A 19,642-nucleotide genomic window follows, 5' to 3' on the forward strand; every position below is an offset into this window, starting at 1 on the left:
GTTAGATTGCACTTCATCCAAGATGTGGTTGCTTAGGGTGTTATTGTAGTGAGAAAGATTGATATAGCAAAGAATCCAGCAGATTTAATGACTAAGGTCATCTCATGTATCAAGTTTAGGGCAGCCTGAACTTGATAGGTGTTTGCAGTTCTTGAGGCCCTAGTGGGGCAAGGCGAAAGCGGTTTCTTTTTGGAATTGAAGCCAAAGTGGAGATTTGTTGGATTATGTCTTCTATTCTTGTATATGGAAAGTTGTCGTGGATTCAACCTAGATTTTTTGATGATCCGTTAATGACCCGCATGACCCATTTAATTGGTAATGTGTGGGTTTCCCCACCCGTTTAACCTCTTTGCAAAATATTGGGCCCATTTGGTTTGATTTTGAATCCAACCCATTTAACTTCTTTGTAACCCTAAGTATATAAAAGGTAAGAAGTGAAACCCTAAAGGAGTGTAAGAGATATATGAGAGACAAAGAGAAATTATAACCTAGTTCTTCTTTGATTAATATAGTGAAATTGTTGTTTTCGCCCGTGGAAATAGGTCGATGATTTGACTGAACCACGTATATCTTGTGTCATGTGAGATTCTTGTGTTCTTGTTTGATTTATACTTCAGATCATAGGGATTTTTCTAATAACCTGAGATAATTGTTGGAACCTTTTAAATGATCTTTAATCTGCGTAGCAAGATCACTTGTTCTAAGAATCTAAAAATAAATTAAAAATGAAAAAAGAATGGACAATGTAGGGTTCTTTCTTTGAAACCTAGGGATTCAATGGACTATAACTACAACCTATGCCTTAAAAGTTAAAAAACACTCTAAGCATTTTTTATTTTTTTTTACCAGTATATTTAGTTGACTCAACTCGACCGACATTCAAGTTGAATTGCTAGTTTTAAATGATTGATTCCAACTTAACTATCATATATTATTAATTGTTACTTAATTACCTATAAACGTTACAATCAATACTTGAAGGATTTTTGAAGACTTGCATTCCTTTTTCAATAGGCATATTAATTAGACATGCCTCTCACAACGTGAAAAAAGCCTATATTTGACAGTCCAAGGCCATCTAATTTCATAAAATTTGATGGACCAAGGCGTCAAAATTTTCATTGTCAAATTTTTTTTTTTCGATGAACTGAAACCGTTAAATTAGTAGAGGATGGGAGATATTTCATGGCACTAAGCCGTCGAATTGGGGATCATAAAAAATTTCAACGGCCATAGGCATCAAAATTCGCTTTCTAAAATTTGTGGGCTTTGGCCCATCAAATTTTCTTGTCAAAATTGTCAGTTTTCACATAGTGTCTCTCGGTTACAAAAACCTCCTCTGATGGGCCTATTATGAAATGACATAGAACTTAGACTTTCTCCCAAGAATAACAAGCTTATAAAGTCATCTTGGGAAGAGTAAGTAATGTCTTTCCAACAACACTGCTTAGACTCCAACCCTTAAACAGAAGATCAAGCCCAAGACTAGAAAAACTATACAAAAGCTCCAGAAAATTACAAAACCCTCTCTTGAAGCAGAAATCCACATTCTTAACCAATAAGACACATAGCTTGAGAGTGAAAAAACATTGCACAATACCTAGGAGAAGATTGGGGGATACTGGGTTCCTCGTTTTTCTCATCAAAGCCACCACAAAGAATAAGTGCAGCAAGACCTTTCGAAAAAGACGTTATCAATTGATAAAGCATAAAGTTTAAAGAGAAGAAAAGTCACACCAAACCTCCAAAGAAGAACAAGCACTACAAGCCCTTCATAAGAGAAACATAATAGGCTTTATACCGAATTATACATGTAGTCTGTGCTTAGACATCTCATCTGAAAAATGTCTCATCTCAAGGAACTTAATCTTTATTAATTTTTGTTCCTTTTGAAAAGGTTGTGATGGAACAATAAATGATATTTTTATGTACTGTGTGTCAATTTGAAGGGTTTTCTAGGCTAATTTCATAACCCTAATGTGAATTGAGTGTGCCTCCCCCAAGTCCGTCCTTGTACTGTGGGGTCATTTTTGAAAGAAAATTTTGGTGTCTATCTACTCTATCATAACACCCAATCCCCACCGTTAAAACTCAAAATTCCATAATTGGGATAAAAGAGGATACATCACTAAGCTCTAAGATATTTAAGTCCCAACTATTGGATCACATTTTAATATATTCTCTTTACCAAACGAAAAAGGGACACGTTGATCAGCCTTTGTTTTCCTTTATCACATGACAAGACAGATTCTAAAAATGAACGATACATTAGTTTTCTGCTTTCCCCAATTTTGGTTGATACACACTTCAATGCAAAAGCATAAACTGGTAATTGGATCATCACCATTTTCAATGGCACAAGTTTTCCTATTATTACAAGTTTAGACATCAATTTTAGAAAAACCAATGTATACAGTCCCGCAAAAACTTCATTTAGACATTGGTTTGGCAAAAATCAACGTCTAGTCCAAAAAAGTGATGTCTAAAGTCTTTTTTTTAGCAGTGATTCGAGCCAATTTTCATCAGATCTGTGATGGGCCTCTAGCTGCAAAAAATGGTATGTTCTAGCTCAAACTGCCTCTAATCATGCCCAACTACATGCATTCGGGCCAATTCACAACTGCCCCGGGCCAAGCACATTTTGTTTTTTATGTGCCTAACTAAAGTTCAAAACTATTTAGTATATGTATATATTAGTCTTCAATCCTGCCTTTTAACAAGCCATCTCAAGTACTAATGCTTCATGTTGCTCCAGGACCTAGCCCTCATGGCGCCTCTCAGCTCTTAATGAAACACATGAGTGTTTAACAAAGAGACATAATCTTTCCATTACTACCCCAAAGGTCACATGCGTTGCTCCAATGGTTATCTGGCCTTTAGAAAGTACAGTTTTACACTGAAGAGAGAATATAATGCAACTGTGATGACTATAATGTCGATATTTAAGCAAGAATTCTCCTCCCAAATGCAAGGAAAAGCTCAAAATATCTATTACTCTAATAGTTGGCACTCTTACCTATCCAATGACGTCAATCAGATGTTGAGTTGAACAGAGGCCATTTGGTCCTCCCCATTATTTTTTATCGTTCTGCATAGATTGTAGAAAATCACTACAAGTTTCAAAGTTCCCCAGAAAAATCAAGCCAATAAGCCTTGGACTTCTATGAGTCCTCTATTATTACAAAATCACGACACCAAGTTTGTTTAGCATAATCTCGATTTGACGAATGTATAAATTCTGTTTCGCCATCTTTTGGACTGGGTGTTCATTGGAGTGAATTTTTACACATTTTGGTTATGTTGTTACTATTTTTTCAGGTTTGTAAGATTGGTTGCTATTTGCTTACTGGTTGGAGTTTTCTCAGATTTTCTGCTTAAACAATTGATTTTGGGTAGTCGATCGAGCATAGAATTTATATTTATAAATTATAAATGAAATACAAATTCTCCAAGATTTGTAAGCTTGGTACATGTATACATGTGTACAAATCAGTATTCTATTTACCGTCTAACATTGTAACAGTCACCTCATTTGGAGAACACAACTTCTTCCCACTTGATAATAAATCTGTCTCAGCGAGACATCTTTCATTATAAAACCAGGTTGTTTTGGTTTGGGTAAAATCGCACCCTCATAATAACAACAGATGACATGCTAGGCCTGTCTTTTGGGCTCTTTTGCACACATAAAAGACCCACTTGTATGCATCTTAACACTTCAGACAAGGAAAAATGATCGTCCATTAATGAATCCGCTAGTTCCAAGGCCTTGCCCTCATTTCATAGTTTCCATGCCTAAAAAGAAAAAAAAAATACTTTATAACCAAAACACACACGCACACACACACACACACACACTTGCATGTCCAAGAAGGTTGAGATCATGTTCAGGATGAACAAACCCTCTGTTCTTGTACCATTAGTTATCACCAACACCAAAACACCGAAGCTAAAGACATCGGATTTTGATCGATTGTAAAGCTTGCAATAAAGATGCAGAGATAGAGATTTGAACTAAGACTTTGGGCAAGTCGAATTCGTTCTACAGGGACAATGAAGATTCAAAGATTCATTCGGTTAGAAGTCCAAAACAGAATTGGAAAATAGATTTTTCTTAAAAACAAAACAGATTTGTTGCATAAATGAAATGGAAATTAACTTGCAATTTGAAATAAAAACAGAAAGTAGAGATTGAAGATATAAGAAAGGAGGTTTAGAGAAATCAAATCAGCTTTTGCAAACTATCCATAATGCAGATCAATTCCAAGAATAACTCAATCCATGTAGCAAGTCATTGCTCATGGATCGGAAGGTGGAGCGGTTTAATTATCAAAGGTAACCAAGAGACATTCATGAAAATTCAGATTTAATTGAGATTGCCTAGCTTATATTCAGATTCTTCACAGAGCATAGCCGTTCTTGAACTTATCTAAGTAATGGCTATCAAAGTTTGAATCAGAAATATAAGTAGATCATCTAATCAAAGTAGAATTTCTAGAATAGTAAACATGTAAGCAAAATAAGGAATTAAAACTACATTAGAGGGATAAACTTGCTTCGGCATCATTGATCTCTCTAAAGAGGATCTAGCCGATCATCGCAAGGATCATATTGCAACAATACTAAAAGCAAGAAGATAGATGGAAAGGAAATGTAAAATAGAAATGCAACTTGATTCCTTTCTTGATAATCTCTCAAAAGAGTTACAATAGAGCCAATGGCTTACTCTTGATGTTCTCACTACACTCAAGATCTCACCAAAAGGAAAATTACAGAGAATTAAAGAGAAGAAATCAAAAATTAGAGAAGAAGAGAGCAAGGAGAGGGACCCTTCTCTAAAATCAACCCTTCAATTTATAACATTTGTATTCGGGTAATCGGGTCAACTTTTCGGATGATTTGCTTCGAACTACCCATTCAGTTATAACCACCGAAGCAATTGGAAGCTTCTGTGAAAACTTCGAGGACAAATTCCTCGAGATGACCGCGGCGCGGTCATGCCTAGCCGCGGCGCGGTGACGTGGCGCCCAAATCGATCGAGATTTTTCTAGAAACTTCCTTTCGGCCCGCGTATTGTAACTGTAATTGTTATTTCTTTTATTGGTTTCCGAATGTGCCCTTTTCACCTGAAATTAGTAACAAACTATTGTTAGTCACATTAATTTGGGATTTAATAAAATTTATTATTATTTTAAGGGAACTAGTATTTATACGATGGTAATCTCGGTGAAATACGGTCCCAAAATGATATTATTGGGACCTTATCAGATTTCACTGAAAATAGCCCATCAATCCCATACTCCAGAGACATATAACCACTACGTACACGACATCATCAAAGAAAAATATTTGTAAGCAATGAAAATGAATGTCAAAGAGCAAGTCTCATGGTAATTATGTGTCCCAATAACCGTTCTTGTTTTTGCTTCTATCTCGTTCCCTCCAAAGGTTTTTGCCATGCCGAAATCTGAAATTTTGGGAATCTCACCGTCTAGTATTGTGCTGGCTCATTCTTGAATCACTATGAAGATAAAGAATTCCATGAGCTATACCCACTATGATGTCAAAGCATTTTCGCCAACTCAGCGAAGTACTTCTTTCTTGACCTGAGCCAGTTTTACAAAAGGTCAGCTTTTGTTGGCGCACTATTTTGTTTACAGTATCAAATAAGCAACCTATATATCAAGTGTTGAGGAACCAAACCAAAGATAAAGAAATCTAAACTTCTGTCGGGAATTTATTCATAGATTAACATCTTTTCTTCTGTTTGAAGGCAACACCCCGGAAGCCTAACTGGGTTCCTGTGTTGAAGTTTCATAATCAAAATAGCTTTGTCTTGATTGATTTCTTCATTACCTGTTTGTTTACGATCAAAATGACTGAATACATTTGCACCATAAGAAACAAAGTCTGTAACAATGTGATATTTAGATACTTCTTGAGAACGAACCATATTTTTCGAGTCATGACAAGGTAATTAAATTGTTTTATAGTCCTCAGGTCTATCTCATGACGAACTTCCAAAACTACGAAATTGGTGGACTAAGAAAAGAACATAGCTTAAGGTGTTGAGAAAAATCTAGAGTACTCGACTCTAAATGCACAAATATTGGATATAAACAAGTAAACAAATTACTTGTACTATACTCTTAATAAAAATACCACTCACAAGTTGAAGAAGAAAATAACACTCTATTACGAAAAACACTATTTTTACAAACACTCACACTTTCTACAACCTCTCAACTTGTTTTCTTACTTCTTGTTTCGAAATGAGAGGACTCACTCCTATTTATACTAGTGGCACCTCCTTAACTAATGGCTAGAATTGTGCTAGCACATTTTTAATCTAATGGTTACAATTTTGTTATCTAGAACTTTCTAAAAATATCCATTAGTTTAGAGTTTTCCATCAAAATATCTATTATTCTAGAATTTTCTACTTTTCTCTTATCTTAAAAATAACATTTAAAGTTTTCTTTAAGAAGATTCTAGAAATTGGGCTTTGAGTAAAAAGTTTGAGCTTTTTCAATTGGACTGGTGTTGGATTTTAACATAAGGCTCATGCTCTCGTTCACTAAAGAAGCCGATGTATCAGGCAATTTCACCAATGAAAACTTCACAAACCCATCTCCATTACTGCAATTCAATGGTGTTCTCCTTATGCAACTACCCGACCAATCCACCCATTCCCAATCTTGTGGCATTTTCGATCTAAATCCCTTTAAACAGTTGCAAACAGGCGCGTTGTTATTTTACAGGTACCATAAGCACCACATAGGCCATAATTGTCACAGTTGTCTTTCTAGAATGTTACAATCAAAATCCACTCTAAGCTTCGATCATTGCATGTAAAGCATCGAATCAAGCCCGATATAATTGTTGTTGCATTCGAACTTATAATATCTCTTCGTCATTAGACAAAAGTGGGTATGTGGACTGGGTTATTCAGCATGTTAGAACTGCTGCTAATCGGAGCCCATTCCATGGCCCAGATCCCAATAGATCGATCGATCCATTATGTACGAAAAGTTCATTAAATTGATGAGGATCCATGCTGTTAGTAAAATCACCAGGAGAAGGGTCTTGTGGGCTAGTCCATGATGTCAAGTATCTATTTTTTTAGGTTCGGTGTTGTCGTTCCTTTTTTCATATTTCAAAACAAGATTCCCCGAGTCTAAGAGCTGGGCAATTGTATCATCGGCCGTGGAATGATTTCATTTTGAAGACGACCAAATAGCATTATTGGTTCAATTGAGAAGTATGAGATTTCCATTGTTCTCGATCCTCAAAATTCCTCCAGAGGGATCACTAAGCGGGTTGTTTCGGTTTGCAACCTAAACTATAGTTCGAATTGGAATGTTCTTTATTGTACCATATTCCAAGGTACTAGTTATTGGATTTAGGATGGAAGAAGCCTAATTCGAAGGTTTGACCTGAGAAAACTAAGGTTTGGTTGTCTTTAAGGACTTTGGTATGAATTAGAGCGTTGGTTGTAGTTGAGAATTTTGATAAGAAAGAGTGTAAATTGGTGAAGACTGTCCATGGAGAGGATATGGTTATCCTCAATTTGGGACGACAATGGAATGCTACGTTTGTTCAGAACCATTAAATTTTATCAGTTTCGGCTCCGATACTCAAAATAAAGGAATTGGAACCTGAAGCAGAACCAGAACCGTCTAGAAGAAACTTCTTAAACGGTTCTAGTTATCGATTTCGATTTTCAATCAGTTTGGTTCCAAAAGCCCCAATTCCAATAAAGAGGGATCCAGAACATGTAATTTTTATTCGGGTTCTGTTAATGGGTAACCATTGACACTCCTGCCCCTTCCAGTGGGATTTTCAAACTGATGACACCCCTTGGAGATGAAAGAGATGGTTTAGGAGAAGAGGTTGATAGAGGCCCTAACTACACTATCAGTGAAGTAGGCCTAAGTGGAGGGGACAGAACAGAATGAATCTAATCTCTGGCCCAACAAAAGGAGGATCTGAAAGATAGTAAGCTTAGTTCCAATAGGGACATATCTTCGTCGGTTTCAACCGTAGTTTCAAATCTTGTCGATCTATCTCACACGTCGTCTCAGTTGACAACTGAGATGAATTGGACAATATTTTGAAAATCTCATCCAAATCAATGAAACTCGGCCTAGTCAATCTGGATATTGTATTTTTTTTAATCAAAATAACTAGTTCTTTTTTCTTTTTTTTTATTTAAATATTTATTAACTAAATAAAAATATGTTCTTGTGACTGAGCATCTTCTAATCAAATTTATTTTATAAAAAAGTCAAAATTATTTACCTACAAATAGTCACAGAGGATTGAAACCAATTTGATTTTGTCTTCTAGGCAGTAGACCTTTCATTGGTGTCCATATGCTTAAACAATGAAGTAGCGTGCCAAAATTACCCATATAAGGAAAGCATAACAATGCTGCAATTTTGAGTATCTTGTTAGAGTCTATCAATACTCTTTAAATAAAAAAATTGATGTAGGCAGTAAGAAAGGAGAAAAAGCCATATGCCATGACTGCAAGTATGGCTCAAAATGAGCGTTGAATGGGAAAATAAGATTCACATTGTCGATCCCATACTAATTAATAAAATGATGTTCCAAAGGCTAAACTGATGAATGATTTCAAATTGAATGCAAAAGAATGGTGATGGAACATATTTTATTTACAAAATTTCAAAGTTTTAAGGGGGGATGGTAACAATTTCTATCGACCCTCTAGCAATGTAACAGTTACTTCATTCCGAGTACAAGATTTTTCCACACTAGATGAGGATTCTGCCTCAACAGAAGACCTTTCGGTATAAAAACCTGGTTGTTCGGGTTGGGGCAACATCATATTCTCTCTCTCCAACATTGAAATCACAGATGACATTGTTGGCCTGTCCTCGGTTCGTTTTTGCACACACAAGAGACCCACTTGGATACATCTCAACATTTCAGACAAGGGAAATGAATCGTCCATTGATGCATCAATAAGTTCCAAAGCCTTCCCTTCATTCCATAGAGTCCACGCCTGAAACAATTCCAATTCATATTATTTTTCTAATCATTAATGCACAAAATAAGTTCTGCAGAGACGATACGTTCAAATAAAGAAGACAGAATTTTTCATGTGTATACTTACATGTCCTAGAAGATTGAGGCAGTGGTCAGGATGTATAAACCCTCGGTTCCTCTTTCCACTTACTATCTCCAATACTAGAACACCAAAGCTAAAGACATCGGATTTCACTGAAAATAACCCATCTACCGCGTACTCTGGAGACATATAACCACTACATTCAATAAGAAAGAGGGAAATACATGAGTAACAAAATCAGATGTTGTTTGAGGTCATTACGGCGGACAACATTCATAAAAAAAGTTGCAAAAATGAGTATTGGAGGAGACACAAAAGACCCATTCTCTAAAGTCATGTCTGGACCAGATATGAAAGCTATTGTAGTCATCACATATTACATTGATATTGTTTTACTTACTAAGTTCCAATTACTCTCTTTGTCTTGGCTTCAGTTTGATCTCCTCGAAAAGTTCTTGCAATACCAAAGTCCGAAATCTTGGGGTTCATCTTATCATCTAGTAGAATATTGCTGCCTTTGAGATCTCTATGAATAATTCTCAATCTTGAATCTCGGTGAAGATAAAGAAGTCCTCGAGCGATTCCCTCAATAATGTTGGAGCGCTTTCTCCCATCAAGTATTGTCCTTCTTGTCTCATCTGAACCAAATCTTAATCAAGTTATTTCTGGCTATTGTTTACTTCATTTGAACAAAGTAAATATTAGATCTTGTAAGAGACAAACCAAAAATAAAGGAACTCAAGCTTCCATTGGACAAGTACTCATATATTAACATCTTTTCTTCGCCTTGAATGCAACAACCCAAAAGCCTAACGAGATTCCGATGTTGAAGTTTGGCGATCAAAATAACCTCATTTTTAAACTCTTCGATGCCTTGTCCAGAATTCTTTGACAGCCTCTTTACTGCAATTTCTTGTCCCGTTGCTATCACACCCTACGATGAACATTCAGATTGATATCATACAATAGACATCATGTGATATATATTTTTTCTTGTCTTTTCAAGGCCACAGTGAACCTGATTGATAACGTAATATGAAAGGAAGTTACCTTATAAACAGAACCGAATCCTCCCTCTCCAATCTTATTTGTAACAGAGAAATTGTTAGTAGCTGTTGCAATTGTAACCAAATCAAATACAGGTAACTCTGAGTTTTCCTCTTGACTTTCCACCGAGTAATCTCTGCCTTGGTCGTCTGCTAAAGTGAAAAAAAAAATTGATTGATTATGAACAAAGGAAAAAAAATATATATGTGGAACTACTACAAAAAATGTGTGTGGTGTATGCACTGTCCATGTTGTGATTCTTCAGTGCTTCATCTCACCAGACCAGTTTGTGGTTGTTCTAGGCTGTAGATTGGGATCTGTAATTCCAAATCAGTTAGCTGCGTCCAAGGTAGGACCAACAAAATGGTGGATCAGGTTTTGTGTCCCCAAGTGAATGCATGAACATAGAACTCATGGATGGTTACTGTTGGTCAGAGTGAAAATATATACGTTTTCTAAGGGTGTGTTTGCATGTTGGGTTAGGTTCGGCAAGTGCTTAAAATTTTCATTTGAACAGTGTTAACCAACCAACTACTCCAAAAGACCGATCTGTTGGAGAGGGAGAGAACTTGGCTTAATTGGGGTATGACACACCCGAGAGTGGAGGAAAATATATACTCAACACTCCCCCTTCACCCATAAGGGTGGAAAGAATCGAACCCATGACCTATATGAACCAAACGCCCTGATACCATGTTAACCAACCAACTAATCTAAAAGACCGATCGATTGGAGAGGGGGATAACTATGAACATAAGAGGGTCACAGGGATAAACTGGGGTACGACACACCCAAGAGTGGAGGAAAATATACACTCAACAGGAATTGTTAAAAAAAATGTGTGTATTCTCCATGTTTTGATTCTTCAGTGCATGGTCTCACCCAACTAGTTTGTGATTGTTCTAGGCTCTAATTTGGGATCTGAAATTCCAAATTAGTTACCGGCATCCAAGGTAGAACCAACGAAATGGTGGATTGGGTTTTATGACCCGAAGTGAATGCATGAACATATAACTTATGGATGGTAACTGTTGGTCAAAGTGCGGATATATACATTTTCTAAGGGTGTGTTTTAATGTCGGGTGAGGTTTGGTGAAGTGCCTTTAAATTTTCATTTGAACAGCTTAGTGGTTAGTATTTTTCCAGTTGCCCAAAAGCCAAAATTCTCTTAAGGGAATCCTCAACTTGATTCCTACCCTAACAACCTAACAAATCTGTTTTATTTTGAATCAACTTCAACTTCAAAGTTTCGCAATTTAAACTATTGGGGGTTCACATTCAGTGGTGTGGCGAGTTCTAGGCAGGAAAGAAAAACGATTTAATCCCCATTTAAGTGTTTCACTCTCAAAGAATTCCAGAAAGTTTGGCCGAGTCACATTACCTGCTCTGTTTCGCTTGATCTTCCAAATAATAAGCCAAATGAACAAACCCAAGAGAAGCATCCCTGATAGTACCAATACCATGACTATTACCAGAACTCGTTTTTCCTTCTTATTCTGCTTGAAATCTACATATCGATAACCATAGCCACCAAGCCGGAGTTCAGGAATATGTCGGTAAGCGAAAAAAGAAAAAGAAATTGTTAACAGCGGGAAAAAATCAAGGTAATAGGGTTAGGACTGCATAATCATGAAATTAGAGATTTAATCACGAAGTTCGTAAAAGTCGTATCTTATTAAAAAATCGTAATTAAATCGTTTAAGAAAAAAGTCAGGATTTAATCAGGACTTTTTCATTAAGTTATAGACTTTGGTGACTATGTCCATCCCAATAAGAAAGTTTGTTACTCAGTCTGGAATTGTTCTAGCCAATTCTGTGATCTACCAGGCCAAGCCTAGGCTGGATAATTTTTACGCGCGTTGCATGTTGGCTTGGACCAAGCATTAGCTTAAAGTATGCCATGCTGCAACCATGGCCCTGCCTTGGCTCGGGCTATAGACATTCCTATATATTTCTAAATTTTAACAAAATTTAGAAAGCGAGATAAAAGACGATAGTAAATTGTAACAAGGCATACCTAGTTCAGAAGCCACCAACCGTATATATAAGTCTTGCCCACCAATGCTAACCTGTCTAATATCAATCAAACCTCCAAACCAGACCACACAACCACTTCCACTTCCACTAATATTGTATCTAGCATAAGCCATGCAAGAACAATTATTCAAACACTTGGCCTCACATTCCTTAAGATTCATCCTCTTATCAACCTCAAATTGCAAGACATCGGGCAATTGCAATGCTGTAAATTTTTCAAAACCATCTTTCTTTCCACAACCCAATGGCGTCTTCCGAATGCATCCACCTGAATTATCAAGGACATCCCAATCTGCTTGGGATTTGGGTATGAACCCTTTCAAACATTGACAAATCGGAGAATTATTAATGTTACAAAAGCCATTAGGACCACAAATACCATAGGTGGCACAATTGTCTTGCTGAACTGTTAACATGATCGACCACGAATGACTCTGATTGTTCCAAAGAATTCTTTGAAGCAAACCTGATGGAATCAATGTAGTCCTAGTAATGATAGAATCATCCGCTCGTTCACTAATGTAATATATCTCGTCCTTGTTATAGATGAAACTTGGAATAAAAACTGGATTGTTCTTCAACCCAAGACCGCCGCTAAATCCAACCCCATTCCATGGCCCTGATCGATATGTCTTCATCGATCCATTACGGATAATTAACTGAGGAAATCGAGGTTGTTCTAGGCCATAAGTGAAGTCTCCACGAGAAGGATCTTTGTTGCTCTTCCACGACGTTAGATAACGATCCAAACCTGTTTTTAAGTTCAACCCAAGCTTCATTCCAGGTAACAAAGTATCAGATGGAAAATCAAAGCTTTGCCAAAGATAATTTTCTGAATTTCCAATGATATTGTCTCTCAAGACAAGATTTCCTGAATCTAAGAGTTGTGCAACTGGATCAACTATGGGTTTTGAAGAATTTGTTGACCAGATTACAGAGTTGGTCTGATTGAGAAGAATTAGATTTCCATCATTGCCAATCTTTAAAATTCCTGATGAATTTAAAAGTGGGTTGTCTCTATTTGCAACCCAAACTACAGTTTGGATTGGTGGGTTCTTGTACCATATTCCCAAGTATCTGTTTGGGGAATTGTTGTCTGGAGTGAAGAAGCCTAACTCAAAGCTTTGGGCTGAAGAAACTATGGTGTTGTTGTTAGAGATAGTTTGTTCTCTAACAATGGTGTCAGCTGCAAAAGAGATGACTGAGAAGAATGTGAAGTAGAAGAAAACAAGGAAGAGAAGATCCCTCATTGATTTTCTCTGTGAAGTGGTGGTGGTGGCTGTGGTTTTTGTAAGTCGACCGATGGAATTGGGAAGGTGGGATGAATCAAATCTGTTGACAATTGGAGTATTGACATTTGATTTGTTTGAAAAATGGATCTTGTTTCGGTAATCAATAACGGACATGAGTGGGTCCTACTCCAATTACTTATAATATTCTTCATGCGTATTATGTTAATTGTTTTTTTAAATTATAAATTTTTTTTTTTTAGTTTTTAATTTACTGTTAATAGAGAAAAATCAAGGACTTTGTTAAAAGAAATTTCTCAAAACATGACCAACTTCTGATGAAATTCTCATTCCAGCTCACTTTTCATTTAATTTTCAAAATGCGATTGGTGGCCATCTAGGAGGTTTAAAGTGACAATCTCACAAGTTCACTTATTTTACCTGGATCGTCATTGTATAAATCAACTTGATTCTAACTTTGGGGAAAGAATTCATTGAGATTGTCACTTCAAACCTGTGATTTGGCAAGTTCACATTTTGAAAATTAAAAGAACAATTAGTTAGAATCGTAATTTTGTTAAGATAGTGAAGATGATGATTTAAAGACAAAGCTTGAAGAGATTCAATACGTTTAAAAGAAAATAAAAATAAAATTAAATCATCGAGGTCAAAAATGAATTTTTAGGAAAAACATTGAGTGTGTTTATTTGTTAATGTCATCCGTTTGAAAACAAATGGAGGTTTACCTTAAACTTATCAGTTTTTTTTTTTTTTTTCCTCTCTAAAAACTTAATGAAAAGAAAGGTATATTTTTAGAGAGGTAATATAGCAATCCTAAAATTAAAGGTAAGGTAAAAAAAATAGCGATTGTTGAATTACTAAGCTATTTTTAAAAGTAAACAAAGAAATTACAATGACTCGAATAGCATGAAAAAGAGAATTATTCTAATGAGACTCTCAACATAAGAAAGAATAAAAGACAATTATTAATACTCTCCCAAAGCCAAGCTTGGACTAAACAGTGGAAGTTGGAAGATAAGGTTTTAATTATTTTTTTCAAAGAGATAAGTAGGTGAAGGTGGGGTTTTGATTCCAAGGTCTAATAATACAAATCATGTTCACTCAAGTCACATCTATTTAGAACAAAATTGTTATTTTGATTGCCATGTAATGGTGTGCCAACTGTTAAGAAGAGCAGTCATGTGATCCAAAAAATAATAAAATAAAGGGAAAATTACGTCATGGTCCTTGGCAGAAGGTTTACTTTCTATTTAATCTCTGACTTTTGTGAGTCGGTTAAAAAGTCAATTTATATAATCAGTTCCTAAATCTCACTCTTGACATGTTCATAATTGAAATGTTGAAATTGTTCTACTCATTCAAATTCATCATTTTTCATTCAAAAAAATTAAATTTCTGATATCTCGATCAAGTTTTGGAGACCTCATTCCAATGAAAAAGATTTGAGACAATTAGTTTCAAGAGTTTCTTCAAACATTTTGAAGATGTATGTAAAAAATTATGATTTTTCAACTCGTTTGCTTTGTTGAGGTATTAAACGTGTTCTACTATGTGATAGATAAAGTCTTTTTGTCATCAGGCAAGACTTTATTCATGTTCAACCTTTTGATGATTAACTAATAAAATAGAACCAGCATCTTCTTTATATTCCTTACTAATTTTCGTTTTCAAGTAATAGTTAAGTAATAGATCGTCATTGATCTTTCCTTATTTATTTATAGATACAATCACAACAAGAACATGATGGAACTCCACCTATATTTTAATGATAGACAGAGGTAGATACTTTGATCTTTCCTTATTTATTTATAGATACAATCACAACAAGAACATGATGGAACTCCACTTATAAAACCTTTTGACTCAATATGGTACGACCACTTTGTGGAAGCGCCACCCCATAGCGTGTTTTGGTCCAATAAGTAAGCAACAACAGTTTTGCATGATCCATTTTTAAATAAATTAATAGCATATGGATCATAAGTTTTTATTGTTTAATAAGAGAGAGAGAGAGGAGAAGAAGAAAAAAGAATGAAGGAACGATACTTTAATGATAGAAAGAGGTAGAGCTGGTGAGGGCAATTGCGCCCACTCCCCCTCCCCCCAACAGAACTTTGAGACACTCCTATATTTTCAACTAATTACATGCCCCGCCTCCCCCACCCGAACTTTGAGATACCCCTATATTTTCAACTAATTGCATGCCCCCCCCCAAACTTTGAGACACCCCTATATTTTCAATTAATTACATGCCCCATTTGTCCACCCTCCCCGCCCCCCTTAATAATTTGTTGATAACATTGCCTCTTGACTGGCCTTCTCATATACTAATTGGAAATGACTTAAATATCCTTTTCTTCAACTTTTAATAAAAAACTTATGAATTTCTCCTTTCATTTTCAAATTCTTCAACTATACAACTAATCATAGTTTGCCCCCACTACAAGAAAATCCTAGTTCCACCCTTGATGGTAGGTCAAGAAACATATTTCTTATAGATCCTTTGATCTTTTTTTATTAATACCTACAAATAGTCCAAGAAAAGAAAATTAAAAAATAAAATGTATGGTGATAAAAACAAAGCAAAGAAAAAGATTGGCCTCACAACAAGGATGTCCAAATGAAGTCAATTACAATGTCATAAAAATAAATGTAAAATGTGGGTGAGGTAATATCAGTTTTCACTAAAAATAAGCCACCACTTGCCAAAGCCCCACTTAACTCTCATTTCTCGAAACAAGACTTTAGCCTTTACAATCTATATTACTTCATTCACAGCTGCATTTGATGAATCCGAAGAGCAGATAACAAACTGCCAGGTTGAGAAGAAAAATCGTTCCAATCAAGTAATCAACCCATTTTTGTATCAAACCGAAACTACAATTTGAATTAGATTTTCATGTACCATACTCCCAATTCATCACATAAGACCCCAAAAAATTTCTCCATCTCCAAATAAGAAAATGAAAAATTGCACCCGAGTGGTGGAGTAGTGGTTTAGTGCCCTGGGTTGCTCTTTAGAGACCTAAGATCAATCCCCACCCCACCACAATTATACCCGATATGTCAATTTATGGTGGTAAGATCAAAAATGAAAAATCAAACTTACATTTGGCATGAAAATTGAATCATAATGACTTCAATATTAATTTCAATCTCATACATTTATTCCAAAAAATTATATTGTAACCAAAGAAAGTAAACCAACAAAATTAGGAAATTTGGTTCTTCTCTCATCAATCATGATGATTTCAATATAAATTTCAGCCTAATAGATTTGTTCCAAAAAGAAGTTAAACAAATAAAAGCATGAATTGGAAAATTTTCTAATCTCTCACTCAGATTATACCTCTCAACTAGCAACGAAAAACCCAACAGAAATCCCTTCTCATCTCTTCATTTCTTTTCAAGCTTTAGAGTTCAAATAGCTCCTCCCATGCCAATGTTCAGAATTGTACCAAGAGTTCCCAAAACAGCAAACGCAAGAAGAGGACTAACATCCAAGGTATCAAAGATTGGAGGAATTATGTTCCGAAAAAGATTCAAATACGGATCACAAAGGTCCCGAATCGCGGACAAAGGTTGACGATCCCATGGAATGTTGGGGAACCAACTCAGTAAAACCCTAACCATCAAAACCCCACTGTAGATATCAAGCCATTTCGCCATTCCAGACGCTACAACTGTAAGAGGTGTGTTCATATACGCGTTTGGTCGGTCACGAATAGCTGCAAAAAACAGAGGACCCATAGTGCAAACAAGGGTTTCTTGCAGAGTTTGAATCTGCAATAGTTCTTCCGGATTAGGGTTTAAGTAGATTCCCTTCATCTTGAAGGAAACCCTTTGAATTACATTGGAGAATAGTTTCGATAATGACAAGGTGATTGAGATGATGGATGCGATTGAACGGGTTGAATCAGAGAGAAGATTGGGAAAAGAGGGGTTTTTGTTGTTCGATTGATCGATTGCAGAAACCCTACATTTTGGGATTGGTTGGAGAGGATTGTGTAGTTGTTTGGGTTTGGGAAATGAGAGGTTAGAAAGAAATCTGCCATTGTTTGAGGAGACAGACGTTTTATGGGGATGAGATATGTTGTGCAGGTTAGGGTTTCGCAGGAGAGAGATTTCAGTGGAGGCCAATACAGACGCCATTGTTTCCTTGACGAGAGAGGAACAGAACCTCTGTTGTGGGAAAAATTAAGGTAACTTATTTGGTGTGGGTGGGCTAAGTCTTAGGAGCTGTTTGTTAAACTAAAAATAAAAAATAATGCTGAATAGCATTGTTTGTTATACATTGTTGAAATTGATAAATTATTTTTTTTACCTTTTATAATCATATTATACATTATTTGCATATTTTAAATGTTTATTTGTTATTAAATACAATAAAATATATTATTTTTTATAAAATTAAAATATAATTTATTTTTTAATAATAAATAATATTTAAATTTATAATTTATAAATAATAATTTTTATTTTTAAAAACCCACAAATTTCAAATTAAAAATAATAATGTCATACAAGTCACCAAAATTTGAAATCAATATTAAAAAAATTTAATTTGGGGTGAATAATTTTCGATGGAAATGAAGGATGTGTAATTATAAAAGCACTTCACGAATTAATAAGGGTAACCCACACTATAGCCAAAATTTTTTGTCTTATATAGGTTAAAGTTTTTGGAATGAACCAATTTTTAATGAAGATGATCTATATGGTCTAGAGATCATACTCACCAAAAATCAAATCATTCCGAAACTTCTAATCCCGTCAAAATTAGTTTAAAAAATATATATTTGGACGATTTACAATTCTTGATCTTGTTTTGACGGGGTTAGAAGTTTTGGGATGAACTGATTTTTTTGTGAGAATGATTTCCTTATTGTAGAGATCATCCTTACCAAAAATCAACTCATTCTAAAACTTTTAACCCATATAAGACCAACAATTTGGCCATGGTGTGGGTTTATTAATTTGTGGGGTTGGAGTGTTTATATACTTATCTATGGGATGTAAGAGGTAATAACCCTTTTAAGTATAAAGGCATACTTGTCCATGTCCAAAAAAAACGAAGGGTATACTTGTCCGTGCCGAAAAAACGAAGGGCTTACTGTTTCAACACTTTTTTTAGCATTAAAATAGTGTTGAATTTTTTTCACTTATTTTCAGTAATAAGAGCTAAAAATATGGAGTAAACAAATACGTTATTTTGATAAAAGTGTTGAATTTTTTTTATTTTCAACAATAAACATTGAAAAATAACGCTAACAAACACTGTCTTAGTCTAGCAACGACTTAGTTCCTTGCCATAATTCAATTGGTCCACATGCATTGAAAGGATATCAAAATTTACAAAAATACTCATATTTTATGTTGGGTGTAGATAATCAATAAAAAGAGAGAATAAAATAATAAGTCTCAACAAGCAAAGATCGATTCAAACAATGTAGATCAACAATTTCGGATTTTAAATGATCAAAGTTCAAAGTAATAAAAATAAAAAAATAAAAAAACTAATTTAAAACGAATAAGAATCTTAATGTAAAGACTTAAATCAATTGAATTAACAAAATTAATGATATTGGATCGAAAGATGAAATCTATTAATTTAAATATTGAGTTTAAATTCTATGGTGAGATTAAATAAGATGAAATCAAAATGTTAAATATAAAATTTCTAATAAGACATAGTTTAACTTGAATTTATCTACGATTAAACTATCAAAATAAGCAAAAATAAATATTATATCTAATGATCACTACTTAACAAATTGGTATCACAATAGAGTGTTGAATCATGATTAAAAACAAATTAAATCATCTAAGATGATCTCGCTCAAGCTTCATCAACCTCTTTAATTAATAGAAATCTAGCCACAAATCATTGCAAGAATGATAAAAGAAATATGAATAATAATAAAAAAAAGATTGAAGAGAATGTGATGATCTTTTAATTAATCTTAGCCTGTGATAAGGATCTAGAAATTTGTTTCTAGAGCACTAATTACACAGACTTTAAAGATAAATTATATAATAAATCTCCTAATTAGATACAATTCATCATTAGTCTATATTTATTATTGATTTCAATTAAATTATGTATTTCAGACCTAATTGTAGTTATTTATGTGTAATATGAGAAAGTTACAAAGTTTTTAAACGAATTAGAAAAATTCGAAAATTCTACTACAATCTAGGATCCGAAATAAGA

General features: G+C 34.8%; 1 protein-coding gene and 2 pseudogenes across 3 annotated transcripts; all 3 read right to left on the reverse strand.

Annotated features, from left to right (window-relative positions):
• Nucleotides 1-3,523: 3,523 nt before the first annotated feature.
• Nucleotides 3,524-5,953, reverse strand: LOC147387371 (G-type lectin S-receptor-like serine/threonine-protein kinase SD1-1; annotated as a pseudogene).
• Nucleotides 5,954-8,544: 2,591 nt separating this feature from the next.
• LOC147387372 (G-type lectin S-receptor-like serine/threonine-protein kinase At4g27290) lies at nt 8,545-13,525 on the reverse strand. 3 transcript variants are annotated; one of them, XM_086421299.1, is made up of 7 exons: nt 12,159-13,525; nt 11,523-11,648; nt 10,145-10,293; nt 9,818-10,028; nt 9,495-9,732; nt 9,140-9,290; nt 8,545-9,028 (listed from the first exon to the last, which is right to left on the reverse strand). In XM_086421299.1, the coding sequence occupies exons 1-7, from the start codon at nt 13,426-13,428 to the stop codon at nt 8,720-8,722; spliced, it is 2,454 nt and encodes an 817-aa protein (XP_086277425.1). In that variant the 5' UTR covers nt 13,429-13,525; the 3' UTR covers nt 8,545-8,719. The 3 variants fall into 3 exon arrangements, with proteins under 3 accessions (XP_086277425.1, XP_086277426.1, XP_086277427.1); XM_086421300.1 differs by having other exon boundaries at nt 8,547-9,028; nt 10,145-10,290; XM_086421301.1 differs by lacking the exon at nt 8,545-9,028 and having other exon boundaries at nt 9,139-9,273.
• Nucleotides 13,526-16,819: 3,294 nt separating this feature from the next.
• On the reverse strand, nt 16,820-17,657 carry LOC147387373 (ylmG homolog protein 1-2, chloroplastic pseudogene; annotated as a pseudogene).
• Nucleotides 17,658-19,642: the final 1,985 nt, after the last annotated feature.

This window comes from Akebia trifoliata, chromosome 13 (genome assembly GCF_017979445.1).
Source record: "Akebia trifoliata isolate Shusen 1 chromosome 13, ASM1797944v1, whole genome shotgun sequence".
Taxonomy (NCBI): Eukaryota; Viridiplantae; Streptophyta; class Magnoliopsida; order Ranunculales; family Lardizabalaceae; genus Akebia; species Akebia trifoliata.